The 23780-nt window shown below is 41.1% G+C and overlaps 1 protein-coding gene across 3 annotated transcripts; it reads right to left on the reverse strand.

The window, feature by feature from the left end:
- Positions 1-1316: 1316 nt before the first annotated feature.
- MEAF6 (MYST/Esa1 associated factor 6) lies at positions 1317-21842 on the reverse strand. Of its 3 annotated transcripts, XM_075604737.1 has the most exons (10): positions 21751-21842; positions 21136-21219; positions 19999-20127; positions 16526-16641; positions 13997-14084; positions 12790-12835; positions 7904-8096; positions 6520-6549; positions 4847-4880; positions 1317-3168 (listed from the first exon to the last, which is right to left on the reverse strand). In XM_075604737.1, the coding sequence occupies exons 3-10, from the start codon at positions 20086-20088 to the stop codon at positions 3160-3162; spliced, it is 606 nt and encodes a 201-aa protein (XP_075460852.1). In that variant the 5' UTR covers positions 20089-20127; positions 21136-21219; positions 21751-21842; the 3' UTR covers positions 1317-3159. The 3 variants fall into 3 exon arrangements, with proteins under 3 accessions (XP_075460852.1, XP_075460851.1, XP_075460853.1); XM_075604736.1 differs by lacking the exons at positions 21136-21219; positions 21751-21842 and having other exon boundaries at positions 19999-20156; XM_075604738.1 differs by lacking the exons at positions 6520-6549; positions 21136-21219; positions 21751-21842 and having other exon boundaries at positions 19999-20154.
- Between the last annotated feature and the right edge of the window lie 1938 nt (positions 21843-23780).

Raw genomic sequence — 23780 nt, forward strand, 5'->3', positions numbered from 1 at the left:
AATGCAAGTAGGGATGAGCAAAACGTGCATGAGGTCGGGAACTATGCAATGTTCGCCCTTTTTGAGTTGCGAGAAAAAGCCACAGCCCTGCATTGTAATTTCATTTATTATGCTAACTTGCAAAAATTCTCCAAAATATGAATAGTACATACTAATTTGGTGACACTATTTCCCTTTTGAGGCTGAGTGAAACGTTTCTCAGAGGCTCGAATTTGGGAGAACTTCTCTAGTGTGAAGTATGGCTATACTATTACTTTTAACCGTTAACACTGCACTAACAATGTTGCTCCTTTTTTCAGAGCAAAATGTTGCGGTCACTCTGGCAGTAAATGGGTTCAGTTTCATTTTCTCCATGAACACGGCATGTAGAAGGTCTACACGTGTACAGAGATTCGGTATATAGTATGGGGTACTTCAGTTAAAGCAGCAAAACATGGAGCAGTGCGCGATTTGTTAAAACATTTTTTTATTATTATTATTTCAGGATTGAAGCAGGGAGTCTCTGGAGAGGAACTGTATTAATTTCAGTTCCGGGGAACCCCTGCTGCCAGAGACACTTACCTCTGTAGGGGGTGTTGGTATCTCTGTTGAGTTTAAATGTCCAGGTCACACATTCCAATAGGAGGCAGCAAGGGATGATGTCACAGCTTCCAATGGGCTCGCGGTACATTTAAACACCGCCATTTCATTAGGCACACAAGTTCCCCGGCTGCGGCACCCTCTACAGAGGTAAGTATCTCTGGAAGCAGGGGGTCCCCGTAGCTGAAATTAACGCAGTTGAGACCCCATGCTTCAATCTGGTAATAAAAAAAAATATTTAAAAAGCATGCAGTGCTACAGGTTTTGCTACTTTCATGGTGAACACAGATCGTTGCTTCAAGTTTAGTGCAGAATTACTACACAGTACTGAGCCTTGGGGCATCTTCCACTTGAGTACCTCTTAAAGGTTCCACATGGGATCAAAACAGCATGAATGCCAGTGATACTCTGAACTGATGTATTAATCACATCTCAGATGTGGAAGATATCTATCCACGCGAGTGCTAGATCTTTCTGCAGCACTCTAGAGCAAAGGTAGCAATAGAGATCTAGGTGAATAAAATGCTTTTCTCATTTGATCTTGTAAGCGCATGGTTATTTGATTTTAAGTACTAGTATAGATTTTCTTTCTAGCTTTAGCCACTTTGTTCGCACAGGGTTCAGAACATGTTGCTCAGGCAGTGAAGTGGTTACCTGCTGAAAGACCAGAGTGCATCACGTGCACAGCTGAAAGGGTGTGAGAAGCATATTCTGTATTGATGTTCAGGAGTCAGAAAGGAATTAACACCAAAGCAGTTTTATTTTTCATGATGATTAAAATACAAAATAACTGAGTGAAACTAGAGTAAGTCTATGAACAGACAAAAGTCCCATAAATTGAGATTGGTTTCTTTATTATGCTGCGGCTCTATAAATGCAGCCCCACCTAGTACCGAAATGCAAGGGTGCTCAACTCCAGTCCTTAAGACAACCCCCTCCCCCACAATAGATCAGGTTTTCAGGGAATTCCTGCTTCCGCACAGGTGGCTCAATTGGTCCCTGCTTCAGCACAGTTGGCTCAATCAAAGGCTCAGTCTTCGACTAAACCTCTGAGTGAGCCACCTGTGCTGAAGCTGGGAAATCCTGAAAACCTGACCTATTGGGGGGCTTGGGGACTGGAGTTGAGCACCCTCTGCCATAGTGAACAGAAGACGGGATATGTTTAAAAATCGACAGAAATTGGGTGACTGATGCCTTAAAAACTAACACACACAAGTATAAGCATTTTTAAATGATGAAATTGAACCATGGATAGGTTTGTGAACATCGTACTCTGGAGCTTATAATGGGGTTTTTATTTTTGTCTTTATTTCTGACCATTTTCTAACTGACCCTCACACATGGCGGGAGGGGCGCGGGAGGGATGAGATTACCCCGTCATTAAAAAGAACTAATCAATCCCCACTGTAAAAAAAAAAACCTTCCCTTTAACATAGAATTTAAAAAAATACTCTAAGTTGGAAGATTTGCCACAAGAAGGAATCAATCACTAATAGTTAAGTCATAAAACATCACTGCCATTAGTTCACTTTGCTGTACACAGAACTGCACTTCTAAAGCAGAGTATTTTGGTTAAAATAAAAAAACAGTATATAAAAAAAAATATATATGTACACATATACACATTACAAAGACGAGAAAACCAAAAGACTGCACAATAGCAAGTATCCTACTGAACGTATTGTTACAACCAGCTAGGCACAACTGTATCTGTTTCCTTCAAAAATAAAGTGATTATTTAAAGTACCAGTCCCCCTTTGCAAGGTGAACTAGAGGTGAAATGAAAGCAGACCAGTAACTAGCAACTTCGCTTAGACTTAGGACCGACAGCAAAACCCTGAACAACACATGCAATGAAATGCAAGGCCATATAAAAAGCTAACAAAAACTAATGAATGACAAAAAAAAAAAAAAAAAAGATTTGCAAATTAAGGTTGCTGTAGTGATCAGGCTCAGAGCTACAAAAAAGCCCTCTGGAAATTCACAAGACTGACAGTTTGCAACACGGCTCAATAAAAATGTCACAAAATTTCTGCAAAAAGCAGGAACTACGGGAGAATAAAGTACGATGGTGTGTGTGTGTGTGTGTATATATATCTATTTATTACAGACACAAACACAGCATGTGGGACTGGTGCTTTAAAAAAATAGGTGCATTGCCTGTTGGAGGGAATGAAACCCCACCTAACCATGCTGCATTGAATGATACAGAGTATGTGAATTTTGGAAATATGAAAAACATGAGAAACATTATTTACTATCTATAGGTAGAAGACACTTCGTATTGCTTTTCAACACAGCATGTGCATTTGTAGGTAAGGAAACAAATACCCAAAACAAGCAATGCCCCGATTTAGTGAATTATTTTTGGAAGGACACCACCAACTCAGTGTATGTGCACGACAGGGAAGCTTGTCAGATTCTTCCATTTCGTCTCGAGTCCGGCTTATATGCCTACACACAGATTCCCTGCTGTCCTCCCCGTAAACTGCAGGGACCTCTGATTCTGGAAGTGGAGAAGATTTTTCTGTGGAGGGGTCTTTCTCGCTGCTGGAAGATCTTGCTTGAGAACAGCTTCTTCTAATAGTCCTAAGGGTGAGCAACATGTTGGCACTGAGACACAGGGAAATGCATGTTGCGGGAGGAGTTTAAGGTACAGTACTAAATAAGTGAATTTCCTCTCCAACAGTAACAAATCTAGCTTTGTTGATTGAGAAGTATTCTTATTCACCTACAGTATACTAGCTTCCCGTTCCTGTATCGCTATTATCCAAGTACAAGGACCCAAACGAGCGAGAATGAGTGTTTAAACCTTTTGCAACAGGAGAATTAACACAGATCTCAGTTTAAAGCTGCAGTTCAAGCAATATCCTACGTGTTTTTAAAAAATATATAAATCAGTTCTGTACTGTGAGAAAATACTTGTAGCGTTTAAAAAAAAAAAAAAAACAATTTTTAAATAAAATTTTAATGTATTATAATGTAACAAGCATTTTTTGTTTCTATAGCAACCATTTACAAAGTCACACCCCCTTCCTCTTCTGAAATCGGCTCTGGCACACCCCCGTTTGAGCCCTCCCCTCTCTCTAGCAGAGAACCAAATTGTATCTAGTGACTGCCTGGTCACATGATCTTCCACTCAGAACTTTGCATCTTGGGTCCTTTTCTGCTGCACTGACAGGGATTTAATGAACCCCCGAGCCGAATCTTCGCCGATCGATCAGAGGAGAACGGATCGATCGGCAACTTAGCTAATCACTTGTCAGCGTTTAGATTATATTGATGCACATATTGAGAAGAAAAAAAAAAAGCTTGAACTGCTGCTTTAAAGGGGAATGCCCTATTTCTTAATTGTTAGCAACTGTCTGCGTCATCCGTCTCGTCATGAAAGACATGAAGCAAATGATCCTGAGAATTTGGATACCCGGGAAAATGTTTATTTTAAAAGTTAAAATATATAAAGAAATACTCTTCTGATTTTTAACCCATTGACCTCATAACTCGGCCAGTTCATCAGCTCTTGGCTGCAAAATGAAAATTAACACAGATGTTGAAATAAAGATGGGCTAGTTTCCATGCACTCACAACCTTTTTATACACCATGCATCTCTTTTTATACACCATGCATCTCTTTTTATACACCATGCATCTCTTTTTATACACCATGCATCTCTTAAAACAATCTATGCAGCTCTAGGGCAGGGGTGCTCAACTCCAGTCCTCAAGCCCCCTCAACAGGTCAGGTTTTCAGGATATCCTAGCTTCGGCATAGGTGGCTCATTCAGTCCCTGCTTCAGCACAGGTGGCTCAATCATTTGAGGACTGGAGTGAAGTACCGCTGCCTTAGGCTGTGGCCACGCGGCCGCTGAGCGCACTCATGCTTGAGAGTGGTGACGTCACCAATTCTGCAAGCATGAGTGGGGGGAGGTGGGGGGAGTGTGGCTTTGCAGTGACTGGCGCTGATTGGTTGCCGAAGGGTCACATGACCCTTCAGCACAACCGAAATCAATTTTATCTGTCTCGCCAAGCACCTAGCACCGGCGAGTGTACGGGCACGGGCGTGAGCGTTCATATTTACATTCACTAATGTAAACGCGCCAAGCGCGCTCAGCGGCAGCGTGGACGCAGCCATAGGTTTTAAGGTATGCGGACAACAGTGCAGGGAAATGTATTATTTCTGTAATAGAGTCATTCTGTGCTGGAAGGATCCTGGGTGTGTGTGCTGGATAAATTCTTTTAGCACTATTGGGGTATACATGATACTTACGGATCTCGGCTTTTTGTTCAGTTTGAGATCAATCCTGGCAAAAAAAAAAAGGGAAACGTGATTAAAAAGGGCAGTGGGAATCCTCAAAGTTATTACCAAACTTATCCCTCCATGCCTGCCTCATCTGTATGCATTATAATGGTAAATAATCATTCGGAACAGAACGCCAATCTTCTAATGTCAGGATACCCTTTCATTGTTGACTTTTAGGTCTGTAACTGCTGACAAAGCAGTTTCACCCTTTGCGTGCCCTTTAGACGTAGCTACTGTGTCTTGGGGTCCGGCACCGCAGGGTCTTTATGACGTAGAAGCTACGTCATAAGGTCCCTGCTCATTTTTCTAGGGGGAGATCACACTCGCAACCTATGAGGAAGTGGAAATGCACGACTCCTTCCCTTCCGTCATCGTGACCACGCGTGGTCTTGTGATCACTTCGGAGACGCGGTCGCGAGTGCCGGAGGGGCTGTGGCCCCGTGCTGCTGCAGCCCCTCAAAGGGTTAAAGCAATATATTTGCTGGCCCCACTGATGCTGAAGGGGTGGATATTTCTATCTTTATATTCTTTGGAAATCACGGGGGAAGGGAGGGGAAAATTAGTTGATCTTAAGGGGCTTCTTCTATATAACCCGAAGCGGCCAATCAAGCAGTTTTTGGCCAAAATGCCTCATTGGTCTTCAATGCGAAATTGCGTCTGGAAAGAGCATTAATCGGCCGCTTTGAATCATATAGAATCAGCCCCCAAGACAATTAAACAAATCAAGATTGCAACAAAATCTACAGATTGCACAAAGAAAACAACGTTTGGGAGAAACGAAAACACAAATATATTAAGGGTTTTCACAAAGTTAGGGAGAAAAGCCTATTTCAAAGAAAGAAAAGTGCTAACACAAGAGGTCATTCTCTGAAGCTGGAGGGCTGCAGGATAAAGGGACATGTGAGGAAGGACTTCTACCTGGAAAAGGGGCAGATTTATGGAATAACCTCCCAGCATGTGTAGTAGGGGCTAATACAGCAAGGTAATTCAAACATGATTGGGATAGACACAAGGGGGATCCCAAATAGGAAAGAAAGCGGAGGATCAAATAGGGCAGAGGTTTTACAGCAGATAGGAAAAAAATGGTTCTTCTCTGTCATCAAATTAGGTTTCTATGTTAAAGAGAAAAAAAAAAGGCTTTCTCCACCCCCATCTTTATATTTTCTGTAACCCGTATACCTTGTAATAAAGCCGCTCCTATGGTGCACAGTGCTAGCTAGCAGACAGTAAAGCACAGGTGTGACACTCATCACGCAATGGCCAATAAAACTCGTCCCCATCACATTTTCCCAACAGGAGATTCAGACCCAAGCTCCAGCTTGTTTTTTTTTTTTAAACCTTGTACAAAAGTTATACACATCGCTCTCCTCCATTGAGGTACTGAGGTGGCAGAGCCGCTTGTATGGAAAAGCAGGGGGAATAACATTGCAAGCTTTATTTCATTAATTTTCTGCTGCTTTCACAGACTGATGGGAAAGTCCGTAAAGCTTCACAGGACAAACACGTTCTGCACCAAGGGTCCACGACTAAGCACAGCAACACAGCAGATATCACAGGACACATGTTTACAACACACACACACACACATGTTGCCATTATATACACACAGGAACAAGTACAGACTGGAAAATCGCACTTACTCAAAGTCATAATCATACATGCCAGATGGACTGGGGGCAGCGTTAGAAAAAAAAAAAAGAAGAAAGCAATAAGAATTAATGCACTGATTAGTTTAATTGGATGATTAGGCGTAAATATAGTGCTAATCGTGGAAGGAAAAAATATCAAGGTCAGTTGCAGTGGATTACGATAAAGCAGACGCTAAAGAAGAAATCTACTCCGTTAATTGAAATTCAGAGGAAGCATTAGTGAATCACAGCCACGTTATGAATTGGGCAACTTCACATTGACAAGACTTTGTGAATTATACCTTCCCGTTTTCCTTCCTCATTACATATGGTGTTGAAAGAGCAATCTAAGCAATATCCTACGTGTGGTTTTTAAAAATAAATTTGCTTTGTAGTATTAAATAATACTTACTACATTTTTTTAAAATTCAACTCTTAATGTCATTTTTAATATACCGAGCATCCTTTGATTTCTATAAGTTTTAGCCCACCTCCCAAGCAGTGCAAGATCTTTGCAACATTTTCCTGTTTGTGATCATTTGTTGCCAATATTCCCAGCAGTTTGAGCTGCAAACTGTAACAATAGATAATGTTACCTTAGTAATATCAGGCACTCCTGCTTTTGATGCATAACATGCAACATTTTAGGTGATCTTAACTATCTGAAAACGCAACCTCCATAAATCGTCGCAATTCTGTAACAAACTACAGTTTTTCTATACCAGATCTCCAATTTGAAAAGTAGTCTTGTAACACACACATCTTGCTTTGACTCTAAAACTACAGGAACTCTTTACAACAAAGAAACCGACCCCCCTGCAGTCTGGGCACACTTTCCCAAGATGAATGCAACTTTCCTCCAAGTTTTTTTTATACTTCCTAAAGCAATTTTTCGTCTTGGAAACCTGGTTAAAGGGAGTATATTTTTATTACAGGTAGTGGTATTTATCAAAGTTTCTGGTTACAAAAGTGGTGCAAACCCACCGCCTCTCCAAAAAAGCACCAGATTTATCAAATGAAAGCACTGCATTATCTTCTGGATCTTACACGGTAAATCTGCAGTTTTGTTTTTTGCGCATTTTATATCAGTGTGTTTAGGTCACTTCACACCTAAGTAAACTGTTCTATAGATAATTATATACATTAGATTATTAATATTTGCAACTTAAATCCTAGAAGTCATGCCTTCCTACACAAAACTTCATTAAAACTTTGATAGTCCCAATTGATGTACTATCACAGGAAATTTCCGCTGAAGTCAAAGTAATTTTTGGTGCGATAGTACCACGATTGGCACAATCGTAGTGTAATGAATAACTGCTAGTGTCTTGGCCCAAGAGTCCAGACCGTACAGTTAGGAGAGAATGAGACGGAGTAAAGGTATTCCTTGGCCAACCTGTGTCTGTTTTTATTCTTGCGCTTCTTGTGACTGCTGTGGTGACTGCCCGAGTTGGCAGAGGACGCCGCTTTCTGAGGTTTGACACCCGACAGAGAACCGTCTATATCCTCTGCATCGTCTTGGCTAGGCTCGTTCTCCTGGTTCTGGAAGTCCGGAGAGTTGTCGCTCTCTGTTCCACTTCCTGGTTCTCCTAAAGCGGGGTGAGAAAGTCAGATTTGGGATCACAAAGGAGATCGCTGTTTAAAGTGCTGCTGTACATGCCTGTGCTTCACATATGGGACAGCACCTTCAAGAAGAGATCTGGAAAGCTCTGTACACCCCATCATATTACATATATTATGTGACTTAAGTTGAGATAGTCGTGTTAGTTCAGTTGCGATAGTGCAGAGTAAAGGAGTACTTCAGTATTAGGTGATACACTTTTTAATTTAGACTCACAATAGATATTATAAGGCCTCGGACATGGTGAGAAGAAGAGCGCTGAGCAGCGCTGACGCTCATGTGCACCTGCTCAAGCAGGAGCTTTTTAGTGTCCCTGCATGAGCGTCAGCGTGCGCGCTTCTAAATGCCGTCTGGGAGCCGGGCGGGAGGCGGGGCTAGTGCGCCACGTCACGGCGCCGATGTCACGGACTGCCATTGGCTTTTGGCAGTCACGTGACGGGCCCTCCGCTTCCCTCAGCGGCAAAATTTAAACTTGCCTGTCTCCTGCGTTTTCACACGCCTCCGCACGCATGCGGAAGCGTCTCCTAAAGCCGCGCTGATTACAGATGCAGGGGGTAAGTGCCTCCGCTCAGCGCGGCTCAGCACGGTTTTTTTGACCATGGCCCTGGCCTAAGACAAGCTTGTGAGGGTGCTGCTTTCTTCCTCAGGTCAGCAAAACTCAATACAGAGATTACATGATCTTAACACAGATGTAAAAACAGAAAAACAAGATAGCCATCTAAGGCAGATGATACAGAGAAGGAATAAACAGACTGGGCAATAAATGGATGAAAGGGTCAGGGAGATACAGGACCATAACATCCATCAGCAGTGTGCAGTGGGGAGAGGGGGTTAATTCTAAAATTCACAGAGAGGCAGGGAGAAACATTACAAAAAATGATGGTTGTGGGTTAAAAACCCCATATCAGCATTAGGTCCTCTTGTTTTATAGTGTCAAAGTGTACTATCATTTTGAGTTCACATGTTTTCTGTTCTTGAGTACTTTTAAACATTCCATTGAGGATTTGAATAATTTATGGAATGATCTGGCTGTGAGAATATAGTGTCCCACTGGTGTGCAATATCTTCCTTCTTCATGGTGTGTTATTGTGTAGGTTCATTCTTGTTTGGTTTATAGATGGTTTTACAAATGTAGCACCAGTGGTCACATTTGCTGCATTTAATCATATATACCACATTCCTGGATGTGCAGCAGAATGTTCCTTTGACATTGAATGTTGTATGTTTTGTGACTGGCTGTGAAATCTTGACATATATGTTTGCAGCGTGGGATATTATATGGTCTTGTGCTATTAACAGCGTCCTTCAGTTCGTTATGAAGTTTTCTATTGACTAACTTCTGTCTGAGGTTTGGTGGTTGCCGGAATGCCAGGATGGGAGGTTTGGGGAAAATGTTCAAGATTGGCATATTGCGGTGCCATCCTGGTGCCCATTGCAGTCCCCATTAGTTGTAGATAAATGTCCTTGTTGAAGCTGAAGTAGCTGGGTGTGAGGATGTATTCTATCAGTTTGGTAATTACTTAGGGGCTGTATTTCTGATTCAGGGAAGATGTTGCTAGCATGCCTCAGTGCCATCCTTGTGCGGGATCTTACTGTACAGAGATTCTACATCCATGGTAACTAGTAATTTATTGGATGGTAGTTGTTTGATGATTAGTTTATTGAGAAAGTCTGTGGTATCTTGTATGAAGCTATTGGTGTTTGTGACTAGTGGTTTTAGGATCATTTGCCATTTCGTCCTGTTGGTGGTGTGAAATAGGTGTATTTCACACCACCAACAGGATGCAGCAGCAAACTAGACAGCTATATAGAGAGTTTCAAATTGTGAGTTTCCTCACTAGCATCAGCACAGCAGAAAACTTATATATATAACCTTTCCCCCATGGAAAGATCTGCAGTCAAGGAACTGAGAAACAAACACAACACCAACAAACCAGCAGATAAAGGAGGTGCTGTGATGGTTATGGATACAAATACAATACATAGAAAAAGGCAACAGACGACTCTCAGACAACATCTACTACAAGAAATTGACCCATGATCCAACCCAGGAATATACAGGAAGAATCTCATCAAATCATTTCTTAATCACCTGCAACCAGAATTGGAGCTACCGATACCCATACAACCCAGGAGTTGGTATCTTCAACATGCTTCCCAAAATCCCCAAACCAGGAAATCCCGGCATACAAATTAAAACAGGTATGGATACACTCACTGAACAAATATCAGGCCCAGTGGAAAATATCCTAAAACTACTAGTCAAACACCAACAGCTTCATACAAGATAACACAGACTCAATAAACTAATCAAACAACTGCCATCCAACACACTAACTACCATAGATGTAGAATCCCTATACAGCAAGATCCCCCACCAGGATGGCACTGAGGCATGCTGAGCAAGTCCAACTACCACAACTACTTCAACAAGAAAATGTACCTACAACTAATGGGGACTGCAATGGGCACTAGGATGGCACCGCAATATGCCAATCTTGAGCAGAGATTCCTAACCACATGCCTCCACAAACCTTACACATACATTCATGATCTGTTTATAATATGCACAGAGGGCGAAGAAAATCTCAAACAATTTTATGAGTCTTTGAATTCATTCCACCCATCAATTAAGCTCAAATTAGATTATTCAGCAAGCCTAGTGAACTTTCTAGATACCACAGTAACACTGACGAATAGCAAACTACACATCTGTATACAAGAAACCCACAGACAGATGTAGTTGCCTCCATAACTCCAGCTCCCATCCCACTCATACAAAATGAGCCATCATACATAGCCAGGCACACATGCTCTGACACTAAAGACAAAAAACAGGCACCTTACAACCCTAAGAATCATTCAGACAGAAGGGATACAAACCAAAGATTATTGCTACAACAATCACAACTGCACTTAAAGTCCAACAAGAACACCTGCTCCAATACAAGAAGAAGAAAAAATAACCACACACATACCACTAGTGGCTAGATATAACCCGGTCCTAGAGGGAATGTGAAAAATAATCAAAGATCTGCAACCCACGCTGACAGAGGCTGAAACATTAAAAGATGTCTTCCCAAAACAACCCATCATTGCATTCCGGCAACCTCCAAATCTCAGACAGAAGGACGCTGGTACTGGCACAAGGCCATGCAACAATACACACTGCAAACTTTGCAAACATATAGGCCAAGATCCCACAGTCAGTCACAAACATCGAACATTCAATGTCAAAGGAACATTCTGCTGCACATCCAGGAATGTGGTATATATGATTCAATGAGCAAAATGTGACCATGTGTGCTCAATTCGTAAAACCAGCCAAAAACGTAAAGCCAGAACAAACCTATACAGACACACAATAACACACCATGAAGAAGGAAGATGCCGCACTCCAGTGGGACACCACTTCTCACAGCCAGATCATTCCATAAATTACTTAAGTCTCAATGGAATGTTTAAAAGTACTCAGAAAACATGTGAACTCAAAATGATAATATACTTGACACTAAAACAAGAGGACTTAATGCTGATACTCATATTTTGAGGTCTTTAACCCACTACGATAATTGTTTATAATGTTTCACCCTGCCTCTCTGTGAATTGTACAATTAACCCCCTCTCCCCCCTGCACACTGCTGATGGATGTATGGTCCTGTGTCTCAAGGTCCCTTTAATCCATGTATTGCCGTGTCTGTTTATTCCTTCTCTGCATCATCTGCCTTAGACAGCCATCTTGTTTTTCTGTTTTTACATCTGTGTTAAGCTCATGAAATCTTTGTAAATCAGTATTGCTGACCTGAGGAAGAGAGAACTCTCGAACGCTTGTCTTATATCTATTGTCAGTCCAAATAAAAAAGGTATCACATAATGCTGAAGTACTCATTTACATACATACATACATACATACAAAAAACCTCTTGTTATTCTATAAAAAGGTATCACAAGCTACAATGAATATACACTTCTTCAGGTGCAACACAGCTGCTACAACATTAAACTACACATGAAACAATGACAGGGTCACTCATTTTTAGCAACGGTTGTCTCAGACTTCAGCCAAGTTGAGCAGTAATCCAAAAATCTTGGCATCAGCTGTTTTAACACTTTATGATGTTTATTATGTACAGGCATACCCCGGTTTAAGGACACTCACTTTAAGTACACTCGCAAGTAAGGACATGTCGCCCAATAGGCAAACAGCAGCTCGCGCATGCGTCGGTCAGCACGTCCTGAACAGCAAAACCGTCTCCCTACCAGTACCAAAGCTGTGTGCAAGCGGGGAGACTATAGAGCCTGTTACAAATGCGTTATTTACATCAGTTATGCACGTATAGGACGATTGCAGGACAGCACATGCAGCGATAAGTGGAAAAAAGGGTAGTGCTTCACTTTAAGTACATTTTCGCTTTACATACATACTCCGGTCCCATTGCATACGTTAATGTGGGGTATGCCTGTATGGAACGTAGATACACTCAAATTTATATTTGTTGTATCTGAATAGACTAGAAGAACTTAAATATGATTAGGATACACAAGTTTAATGTAAAGTAATTACACTGATTGGGGTGGTGGAATATTACAGGCCTTAAGCAGACTGCTGCTTTAATCCCTTTGCTGCTAGTTAGTTGCTGCACATCGCAAAGAGAACTTACGTTTTTCAATCAGCTGGTCTTGAACTCCGGCCAAAGCACTAACTGCCTACAAATTCAAAACAAAAACATTCCTGTCATCATAGGTCAGGAAATCAACAACACGCCTGCAAAGTATTTCCTTTATAGACTGACACCCTGCAATGAATTGTTATAAGGAGCACTGGGTGTGCCAATGCCAACTGAGTAATTAGCATCAAGTGGAAGAGGAGACTTTGCCGGTTACGAATCCCCATTTTGTGATGAACAAAAGCAGACAGGTAGTAAACACATTTGCCGCCCTCCACATTGGATTACAGCAAAAATGGCAGGAACCAAGCGTCAGAATGTGCAACATGATTTAAGAACGGGATTGAGAAATAGAGGAGAGCCTCGCTATTTATCAGACACTCATGAGGATTTCACAGGGCAAATTACGGGATTAATGTTGCAACTGGTCAGGTCTCATTTCATACTATGAGCTCAATTTGGAACACAAAATATTCCATTAATATGTTGCATGATCCTTCTAAAGTGAAAAGGTTATAGCAAAATTCTAGGGGGAAACATGGATACCACACAGCTTTTTTAAATTCCAAATGACATTTATTTGCATAAAATAAATTTGTAATTGCTTAAGTGAATATATTCTTAGATCATGAAGATGTGCACGTAAAGATCTTCATTCCAAATCACCACAGAACGTCCTGTGCTTCAAGCTCGTTTCCAAGTACAACGCCCAGCTCATGGTTCCAGCAACAGAAAACAAACATTAAGAATGTGCTCTGTGGTGCAGAGAATACTGAGAGCAAAAACGAGCAGCCATTTTTTTCCCCTAGAATCCCAATGAAGAAAATTCACAGATTCTAGATTATTGTGGGTTCCAATTTTCAAAAATAAGGCAGAAAAACAAAACAAAAAAAAAAACAGCAAAAACCATTAATTCTCTATCCCCTTTGCTCTGCAATGCATTACAGACCTCTCTGGCCTAGAAATGCATTCTGGTAAGGACAAAAGATGTGCATTTGAAAGAGACAATAAAACAGTGCCTGTGTTTACTAAACAAGTATGCCTTTATGTCCCTGGTCAGTGACAAGATACAGTACACCTTACAGATATTCATTACCACCATGATAGTGTGCAGAGGAATATTTTCTAGTTGCTGTAACAAAATGCTACACCCAAGCTATACTCCTTGCTAACAGCCTTTTCTCCCGGACGCTGTACTCACGGCTGCCGATGTGACTGATGATTTGCTAAAAAGTCGTTCTGCTTCTTTAAATTTTCTGTTCCGCCTATCGTTTTTACTGTTGGAGTTTCTGGAACAGAAGAAAAAGAGGTGCTATATGTTCAATCTCAAATAGAGACAGGTATTAATCAGCATGACAGGGGAAACTTGGGGGACAAGTAGATGTCTGTGGTACTGTTAAATTGCCATTTTATAGTGGCTTTAACCCCAGCTCAACAAAACAGGATGCCAACAATATTTTATGAGTCCAGAAATATAATTTCACATTATTTCCTTCTTTGAAATTGATAGCCAGTGCAGGATTTTTACTATGGTGTAAGGTGGGGCTCTTCAACTGGCGGCCACCTGGCCAAATATGTCTCACAAAGAGCACTGGAGTGGCCCTTGGATTGTGTGCCCTTGCTAATTACAATGCCATATATTAGACTGAAACTCACTTGAACGCTAAGGTAATGTGTATGTGATAGATAGGTAGATAAGAGAGTGTAGCTGGCACTCCAAATAGCACTTAAAAAAGTGTTGATGCCTGTCTTATTAAAATATAAGAAATATTACCGTTCTTGCAAAAGGTAAAGAAAGACAGCACTCAGTCCAAGATTCCACTGCCCAACAGGGTCTGGGAATGCTGGGAGAGTTCTCAGATTTCCCCCTCCGGCGGACACAGTACCACCACACAAAAAAAATTTCGCGGTCATTTTTTTTCGCGACCTCGTTTATAACGCGGGGTTATACACACGCACGCACGCACGCACGCACGCACGCACGCACACACACACACACACGCGCGCACACACACTATGTTCTCATTTGCATGTCATTTCCCAGAATCCCTTGCTACAGTGGAAGCACTGTATGCTAGGTTATATAACGGTGAAAGGCAGGGGTGCAGACCTGTCTTAAGACATGTGAATGTGCTCACAAGTGATATTCTTTATTGGCTATATGGGAGGTATTTTGTCGCCTTCTTCACCCACCATAACTTAAATAATGTGAGAATGTGTGTGTGTGAGTGCGTGCCGTGTTAGCCAAGTTTAATAATCAAAAATCAATAGATGATACTGTTCTGTGGCTAACTAAATGCTTTTATTTGTGCGAGCTTTCGAGATACACTGATCTCTTCTTCCGGCGATGTTACGAGTAAAGCAAACAAGGGTTTTACTTAAAAACAATGCATCCTGGAATGTTATCTGTGACTGAAACCTATCCCTCCTGCCTGTGTAGTATGCGATTTATGACTTGAGGTCTTAAATAGTCCCTGAATGTTATTGATTTAATAGTGTGTGTAAATATAAATTTATAAAGCGCCCATAGTGTATACAGCGCTTTACAACAGGTGTGTGTGGAGTGGGCCTGTATATCAATGGTGTGGGTACGGGTAGAAATGTAAGAGGGTGTTGCATTACTAAAAGTGTGTGTGATCTCTATTGGTATATAGGGATGGAATTACATAGAGTATTTGTATGTGTAAGAGACAGCTGTGTGTGAATACATATAGCGCAGTATGAATAGACATGGCCTTTAGCACTCATGGGAAGAGAGTTCTCGTGTCAGTAGCGACTCATGAAACTGCGGTCTCGGTTTAGGCCACCGCTAAGTGTCCCGAACAGTTGCATAAATTTGTATTCATACAACCGTCTCTCTTTCCATGTTCTAAGTTTACCTTTGCGTATGGCCATCTTCAGATCGTTCATCTTATGGCCAGTCAGAGAAATGTTTGCCGACAGGACTGTCTCTTGTTCCGCGTGTAATGCAGATTCATTCTCTTGTTTAGCCCCTGTCCCGTCTCACCTATGTAGTAGCAGCCCCCTGGGCATTTCATGCACATGTTGGAGGTACATGACATTGCTGGAGGAACAAGTGAACCTTCCTCTGATTTTGTACTTCAGATTCCTGTGTGGTATTTGTATTGTGCCCGTTGTGTGGCGCAAAACTGGAAAGTGATTTCTTTCCACCTGTCACTTGAAACCCCTTACATACCTTCGGTACATCAATGACATCCTCCTGATTTGGGCGAATAGCTCACGTGACGCGCTTGTGAGCAGCAAAATCAAATTTGCTTCCTCTAAGCGACGAGCGGGCGCTTGCTCACTCTGGCCACACACATTGCCGCAATGTGTTTCATCGCGGCCAGCGTGAGTGCCCGCTCAGCGCCACCCTGGACGAGGCCTAAGGCTTCAGAGTTACTTTACAAACAAAGAACAGAGCAAAAATTATAATTTGCTTGTGGCTTTGAGGGCTGACAAACAGTCTTACCTCCAGATGAGGTAAAGATTTTGTTTAGAGTGTTAAAGATAAAATATATATTTCAAAATACTTCTACTTTTCTGCTTTTTTGGAAAACGGAACCAATCAGCTCCATTTAGCCCTTTAGCCATGTCACTGTCTTTATTCACGTTGCTCCTAGAAGCAACTGACCCGTCATCCTCTAATAAAAGACTGTAATGTGACAAGGCGTTGCAGACCTCAAAGCAGAGGATGCAGATCTTGTGTATGAACGGAAACGCCACTCACTTCTGGTTTGTTAAATAACGGTCCCACCCACGGATAATGTTCCCATACATCTGCGTGTCTTCCAGGTAACTCCCTTCAAACGCATAGATTTGCCGTTCCAAATTTGCCAACGTCTCCTGCGAAAAGGATAACATGGTAAGTTTACGAGGCGTATTTGAAAACTTCATACAAAGCCGTCGATTACCCAAAAAGTTGTAGTGTTGACCTTTCTGTACAAATCGTAATAAACCCCCTGAAAATTCTGCAAAGTTCACTGTCTCATATTATGTGCACTTTTCTAAAGCATCCCATCCGCTTGTTAATAACAATGAATACATATATTCATTATTACATTAATTAAAGCACCAATTAGAAAATACATATCGGAACTTCGGGCTTTGGAGGTTGACATCTGCTTGAGCCCGGTAATACATTAGACTTTTTATTAATGAGCAAGACTTGGCAAATCTGTTTTTATTGCCATGTAATCTTGCTTCAGATACATGGGAAAGACTTCTGAGTGAAGACATACATACACACATATCTGTACTGTGTTAGCCGAGCGTAATAATCAAAAACGAATAGACGATACCGTTCTGTGGCTAACGAAATGTTTTTATTTGTGCAAGCTTTCTAGATACAGTGACTTCTTCCGGCGGTGTTACAATGGATAAAGCAAGAAAGCTTTTACTTAAAAACAGTGCATGGAATGTATCTGTGACTGAAGCCTATCCCTCCCCCTTGTGCAGTATGCGATTTATGACTTAAAGCAGCGGTGCGCAAACTTTTTGAGCTACGCCCCCCTGCCTGAGAGCCGCAGCGTTCGCGCCCCCCCTCTCCCGATGGCTCGGCGTCAAATGACGTTGCGGGTCATGTGACGTCACGTGACCCCACCACGTCATTTGACGCGCATTGCCATGGCGACGCGTCGCCGAAGACCCGGCTGGCAGCAGGCGAGTTACAGAGGCCTGACGCCTCCCCCGGCATTTAATTTAAAATGCCAATGGGAAAAGCGTGGGGCCTCTGAACCTTAATTTCCTCCAAAATTACAATGTCGAACATGGGGGAAGTTCCCAGTACACAAAGAGAATACGATTGACAATTTATTACAAAAAGGTTTTTCAAAAAATATAGTGTTTACTTATATATTGAACGTTTCATGGAGCAAACATCTACATATATCCAAGATATCGAAGTAGGCTAAATAATATTACAGAAATATAAAATACTATGTCACGAAGTACAGACACATATAAGGTGGAAAAAATGCACTAGAAAAAAAAGGAGACGGTAAGGGGAGACAAGGGGGAAGGTGGGGTAGGGGGATAAGATAGAGGAATATAAGTAAAGACTATTTTTTGAGAAACCTTTTTGACAATTTCTTACAATCGTATTCTTGTTGTGTGCTGGGAACATAACCCATGTTCTTCATGGGAAGAGTTCTCTTGTTTCAGGGTAGTGACTCATGAAGCTGTGGACTCTGTTTAGGCCACTGTTCAGGACACTTAGCGGTGGCCTAAACCGAGACCGCAGCTTCACGAGTCACTACCCTGAAACAAGAGAACTCTCTTCCCATGAGAGCAAAAGGCCATGTGTATACATACTGCGCTATATGAATGCACACTACTGTCTCTTAGGCTAAGACCATACAGCCCGCGCGAAGGCTGTGACACCACCCGCGTGAAGCGGTGCATTTTGTGTCCATGACAGACATGCCGTGGGGGGCATCACCTGACCTGCCTGTCACGCCAAGAAATCAGTTTCAACGGATTTCTTGCGCAAACCGCGCCCCCCTCCTGCTTGCACCCACACGGTCTATGGGCACGATCAATGCCTTCAGGAAATGTGATTGCGCCCTGCGCGGTGGCTGCAGTAGTATGGACCTGCCCTTACACATACATATGTACAATGTAATTCTATCCCTATATACCAATAGGGACAACATAGTATCTACACACATTAATAGTAATACAACACCCTCTTACATTTCTACACCTACCCCCACCATTGGTATACACTCCCACACACCTTTTGTAAAGCATTTTATACACTGTGGGCATTTTATACATCCCCTCCTCCCCCCCATAACATTCAGGGACCATTTAACACCTCAAGTCATAAATCGCATACTGCACAGGGGGGAGGGATAGGTTTCAGTCAGATACATTCCAGGATGCACTGTTTTTAAGTAAAACCCTTTCTTGCTTTATCTATTGTAACACCGCCGGAAGAAGAGATCAGTGTATCTCAAAAGCTCGCACAAATAAAAGCATTTCGTTAGCCACAGAACGGTATCATCTTTCATTTTTGATTTATATATATATAGATATATATATATATATCTATATATATAGCAGAAAATAGCAGTGTTAGTCCAGTTGCGATAGCGCAGAATAAAGGAGTTCTTCAGTATTAGGTGATACCTTTTTTATTGGACTAACAATTTATGTCATAAGACAAGCTTTCGAGAGTTATCCTCTCTTCTTCAGGTCAGTATTGCTAACCTGAACAAGAGAGGATAACTCTCGAAAGCTTGTCGTATGACATAAATTGTTAGTCCAATAAAAAAGGTATCACCTAATACTGAAGAACACACATTATATACATATATATATATATATATATATATATATATATACATATATATATATATATATATATATATATATATATATATATATAACACACATACATACATCATTCTGTGTGTGTATATATGTAGGTATGTAGAGAATTACAGCTGTTAAGATCAAATGAAGTCTAATTTGACACAATTTAAAGGACAAGTTTTTATTTCCAAGGTTCTCTCCATTAAAGTGTATGGATTTCAAACATATAACTCACATGCAGGTATACATCAAATGCAGTTAGGATAGTTCGTGTAGATTATGTGCATGTAAAAAGTGCACATGAATATTTTGTTTGTTTACACACAGTGTTCACCAGCATACACATCCAGTGTTTCCAAGGTGCGGCCTACATAAATTGCAGAAGCACCGGCCTTTCCTACAATCATCTACCCAACTGGAGCTGAGCTCCTGATAAAACAGGGCCCCGCCCCCTTTCTCTGTTTCCCGCCAGCACCGACCTCCTATTCATAGAGGCGGCTGCGCGTACGCGGGTTAAGATATTAACCAACGTAATAACGTTCTACGCAACGGGAGTAGCAGATCAAGCGAATCTAGACGTTACGCAAATAGCGTAGTGCAGATGCGTTTTTAAGTAATGGAAACGGTTACGCCGATTGCGTAGCTAACTGCTATTCACAACAGCGTTTGTTTTACTCAAAAAGTAGCGTCGTTGTATTCAGAACCCGAAACCCGCCACGCAAACAGCGCAGTCCTGCGGCCAAGTCTTCAGCGCTGCGCTGTTTACGTAGCGCGCCTTAGAGAAAGGCCGAGAAAGCGCTGGGGGGACTGTTAAAAACGGGGACAAAATGGCGATATTAAAGTGATGAATGAAGGAGATAAAAAAAGGGGAAGGGGAGCTTTTACCGCCAGCTCTTGTTTCCTCTTCACTAGCTCGGCCAGTTCCCGGCGGGTGTCAGGGATCTGAGGCGGAGTTGCCTTGTTATGCATCGCCATGATGGAGTGTGGAGGAGGGAGGGAGGCAGAGAGGGCCTGCTAATGGAGAAGGAGGGAGGGACACAGGCAGGAGAGGGAGTTATAAATAGGCCTGGCCCACTTCTCTCTGTATTGCAGTGTACTGGAATAGCTTAAAAGTGCTAAAGAGGTCAAACCATCCCACAAAATAAATAATCTTTTATGTATCTTTGTATTTCAATATTTAACATTATAATGAATAATATACAGTTAGATATTAAATCAATAAAAAGAAACTAGCATTGATACAGGTGAATATGACATGAATGTTACATTCATGTAGATAAATTAATAAATACAGGTAAATGTTGAATAAAGATACATACATTCATATTAAATGCAGGTAAATGTTACATTCAGAGAAATTGGTGAATATTAAATTGTTAAATTGATATGAGGAAATTAATACATACAGGTCAATATTTAATTAATGTCAATACATTAATATCAAATGAAGTTACATGTCATATAAATAAATTCATATTATGTACAGTTAAATATTAAATTAAGAGATTAAATGTAGATGAATATTAAATGAGAAATACATGGATGCAATTAAATGTTGATTAATAAATAACAAATAGTTAAATGAGTATACATTGATAATAAATACAATTTTTCATTTTTCATTCATATAAACAAAAATATAATTGATTATAATATTTTATGTCTGATAACTGAACAATTTGTAAATTTATTTAAAGCAGCAATCCATGTAGCTAACAAGATATATATATATATACATATATATATATATACATGTAGAGGTATCAGTACCGTGTTAGCCGAGCTTCAATAATCAAAAAATAAATAGATGATACCGTTCTGTGGCTAACGAAATGCTTTTATTTGTGCGAGCTTTCGAGATACACTGATCTCTTCTTCCGGCGATGTAACATCGCCGGAAGAAGAGATCAGTGTATCTCGAAAGCTCGCACAAATAAAAGCATTTCGTTAGCCACAGAACGGTATCATCTATTTATTTTTTGATTATATATATATATAATTATTATTATTTTTTAAACTTACCTGAATTGGATCCGTTTTGGGGGGGAACTCCTGGGATCGCCCGGTTCCTGATCGCCAGTGTTTTTCACCAGGAGAGAATACTTGCTACATATACATAGAAAAGCCGATCTGATAAATGTTTTTTTTTTTTATCAGAGGGATATTATCCTCACTCCAAGTGTGTGTGTATATATATGTTTATATAAAGTAGGAACTCAATGGTGATGATGCGGCCTTTGAAGTCTGCCTGTGTTTTAGGCACCAAAATCACTGGAGATTGTACAGTTTATAGGACAGGAACTCGTGCCTGCAAAACTCTTATGTACAGTGCTGTATACACTCAGTAATATATAAGAGAAAATATAAGAAAACAAAATAAATACTGAAGTTATGTGTTAGTAAGCCTCAATAAGTTTTTACCTGCTTATGCACTTATGGCACATTAGATACCTATTTTCAAGTGTCACATGTAGGACTGTCTGCAATAATTATACATCCCTTTACAGGGACAGACTGGCCTTATAATTTTTACTAGGTGCAAGTTAGTGTAGCCCTCCTGCTAAGTCTTGTTGAACGACAGCAGCTGACATATGACTTGAACTAAATACATTTACAGTGTACAGTACCGCTCCATACTTCCAAAATTCATCAGATGCACCAGGTAACAGGTAGGGCCCCTTCACCATAATTCACAAGCAGAGACAGGAGGAAGACTTGGGACTACTGTATCTTCAACTGACCCCTCTGCATCTTTACCATTCAAGGGACAACATTCTAATGTTGCCAGGACAACCCTGGCTGGATCAGAATGGTCAAAGGGAAGGGCAGTGGAAACAGCGCTAATGCAATGCAAATAAAAACTTAGTGACTATTAGACAACTAATAAATGTAAATACACCCCTGAATATTGAGGTGAAGGCAGCCAGGAAAAATATAGGTGACACAAACCAATAAACACAGTGAAAACAGATAAACCGGCGCCTTTAAGAAATAAAAAATCTGACCAAATATAGTCCAATTTAAACAGCTGGGGTGAGTTCCATGGAAGTGTCCTCAATGTAATCTCAGACAAACAAACATGTAAGACAACAACATGAAAGAAAAAAGAGAAAAAAAGATCATAGTGCAACAAATTACAAACAACAAATCACTGATAGAAAGTATGCAGTTTAAGACAGCAGTTTAATACAAGAATTAAATGGTATAAAAAACAACAAACATATGCTTGTTGGGCAAAAACCACTAATGAAGTGATGGCATCCAGTGGGGCTAAAATTGAGACCCTACTTACAGCAATGCTGATATATAAAAGCCAGTAGCTCAATCACACTGATCGCTCCGGGGCCTGGAGGGAGGATGATGCAGCTCGATCGCCTGGAAACCCTGCACCGCTGGGAAGCACAAATACTGAGGCTCCACGCCGCCATCCGCCACACCTGTCTTCAACGCGGATCAGCTCTAGGATAGGAAGCCGCCCAGGCTCAGTGCCGCCGAAGGACTCACTGGGATAGTCACGCAGACCAGAAGGTCTCGCGATGGTCTCTGACGTCACCACTATGAGCCGGGATGTGGGAGGGGCACACGCAAATGCTACGGGCTCAGACAGCCAAAGGCCACGGACAAAAGGGAACGGGCTAACAGGGAGGAAGCCAAAAAGTCTCTGCCAGAGAATAGTCCACCCTACGCGTTTCCTGACGTCAGTCACTTCGTCAGGGGCATGATGGGAAATAAACAAGTGGCAGTACATTTATACTGAAACACTAATTGGCTTATTAGCTTAAAACACAATATTAAAATACACTCATAATAAGCAGACTAATATCAGTGATAATAACATGCAAGAACCATAAAATAAACAAAAATAAAAAATAATAATTAATAAATAAACATACAAATATAAGATAAATAAAAATTAACATGAAACACTTGTTATTAAAGGAACAGTACAAAGAGAAAACATTCATAGGATTAATCATAACAAGAGACTTCAAACATGGAAGAATACCTATACCAATAGACAACAAGCAGCAAAAGAGGACACCACTACAAGGTCTTAAAAGAAAACCCTCACTATTTAACCAAAAATGCAGCTAGGTCGAATTCAATATTCAGACCATTAGGGGATAGCGTTTTAAGTTCATATATCCAATATGACTCACGCTTGCTAATACCATTAATTTTATCTCCCCCTCTCCAATTGCCAGGATAACTTTCAATGGCCTGACATTTAAGACCAATAGGATTCTGGTGATGATGGGTTAAAAAATGATGGGACACACTATGTGTAGTTAGACCTCTTTTAATGTTGTATATGTGTTCGTATATACGTCTCTGGTAAAACCTCCCTGTGCGGCCTACATATTGTAGCGTGCACGGGCACTGCAATAAGTATATTACAAATACAGAATGGCAGTCGATATAAGAACGTATATCATATATCCGACCGGTGACGTTGGAACTAAACGCACTTTGTTTGGAACTGTACTTGCAAGCAGTGCAACTACTGCAAGGAAAAAAGCCTTTTGGATGTTTCCCCAAGACAGACCCCTTAGATAAATTTGGGCAAGTGGGAGCCAGTCTGGATTGCAAGTTAGGGGCCTTCCTAAAAATAACAGCTGGTTTTGGGGGAAGAATTTGGGCCAAAACAGGATCTCTTAGGAGGATAG

Source organism: Ascaphus truei, chromosome 6 (genome assembly GCF_040206685.1).
Source record: "Ascaphus truei isolate aAscTru1 chromosome 6, aAscTru1.hap1, whole genome shotgun sequence".
In the NCBI taxonomy this organism is placed as follows: Eukaryota; Metazoa; Chordata; class Amphibia; order Anura; family Ascaphidae; genus Ascaphus; species Ascaphus truei.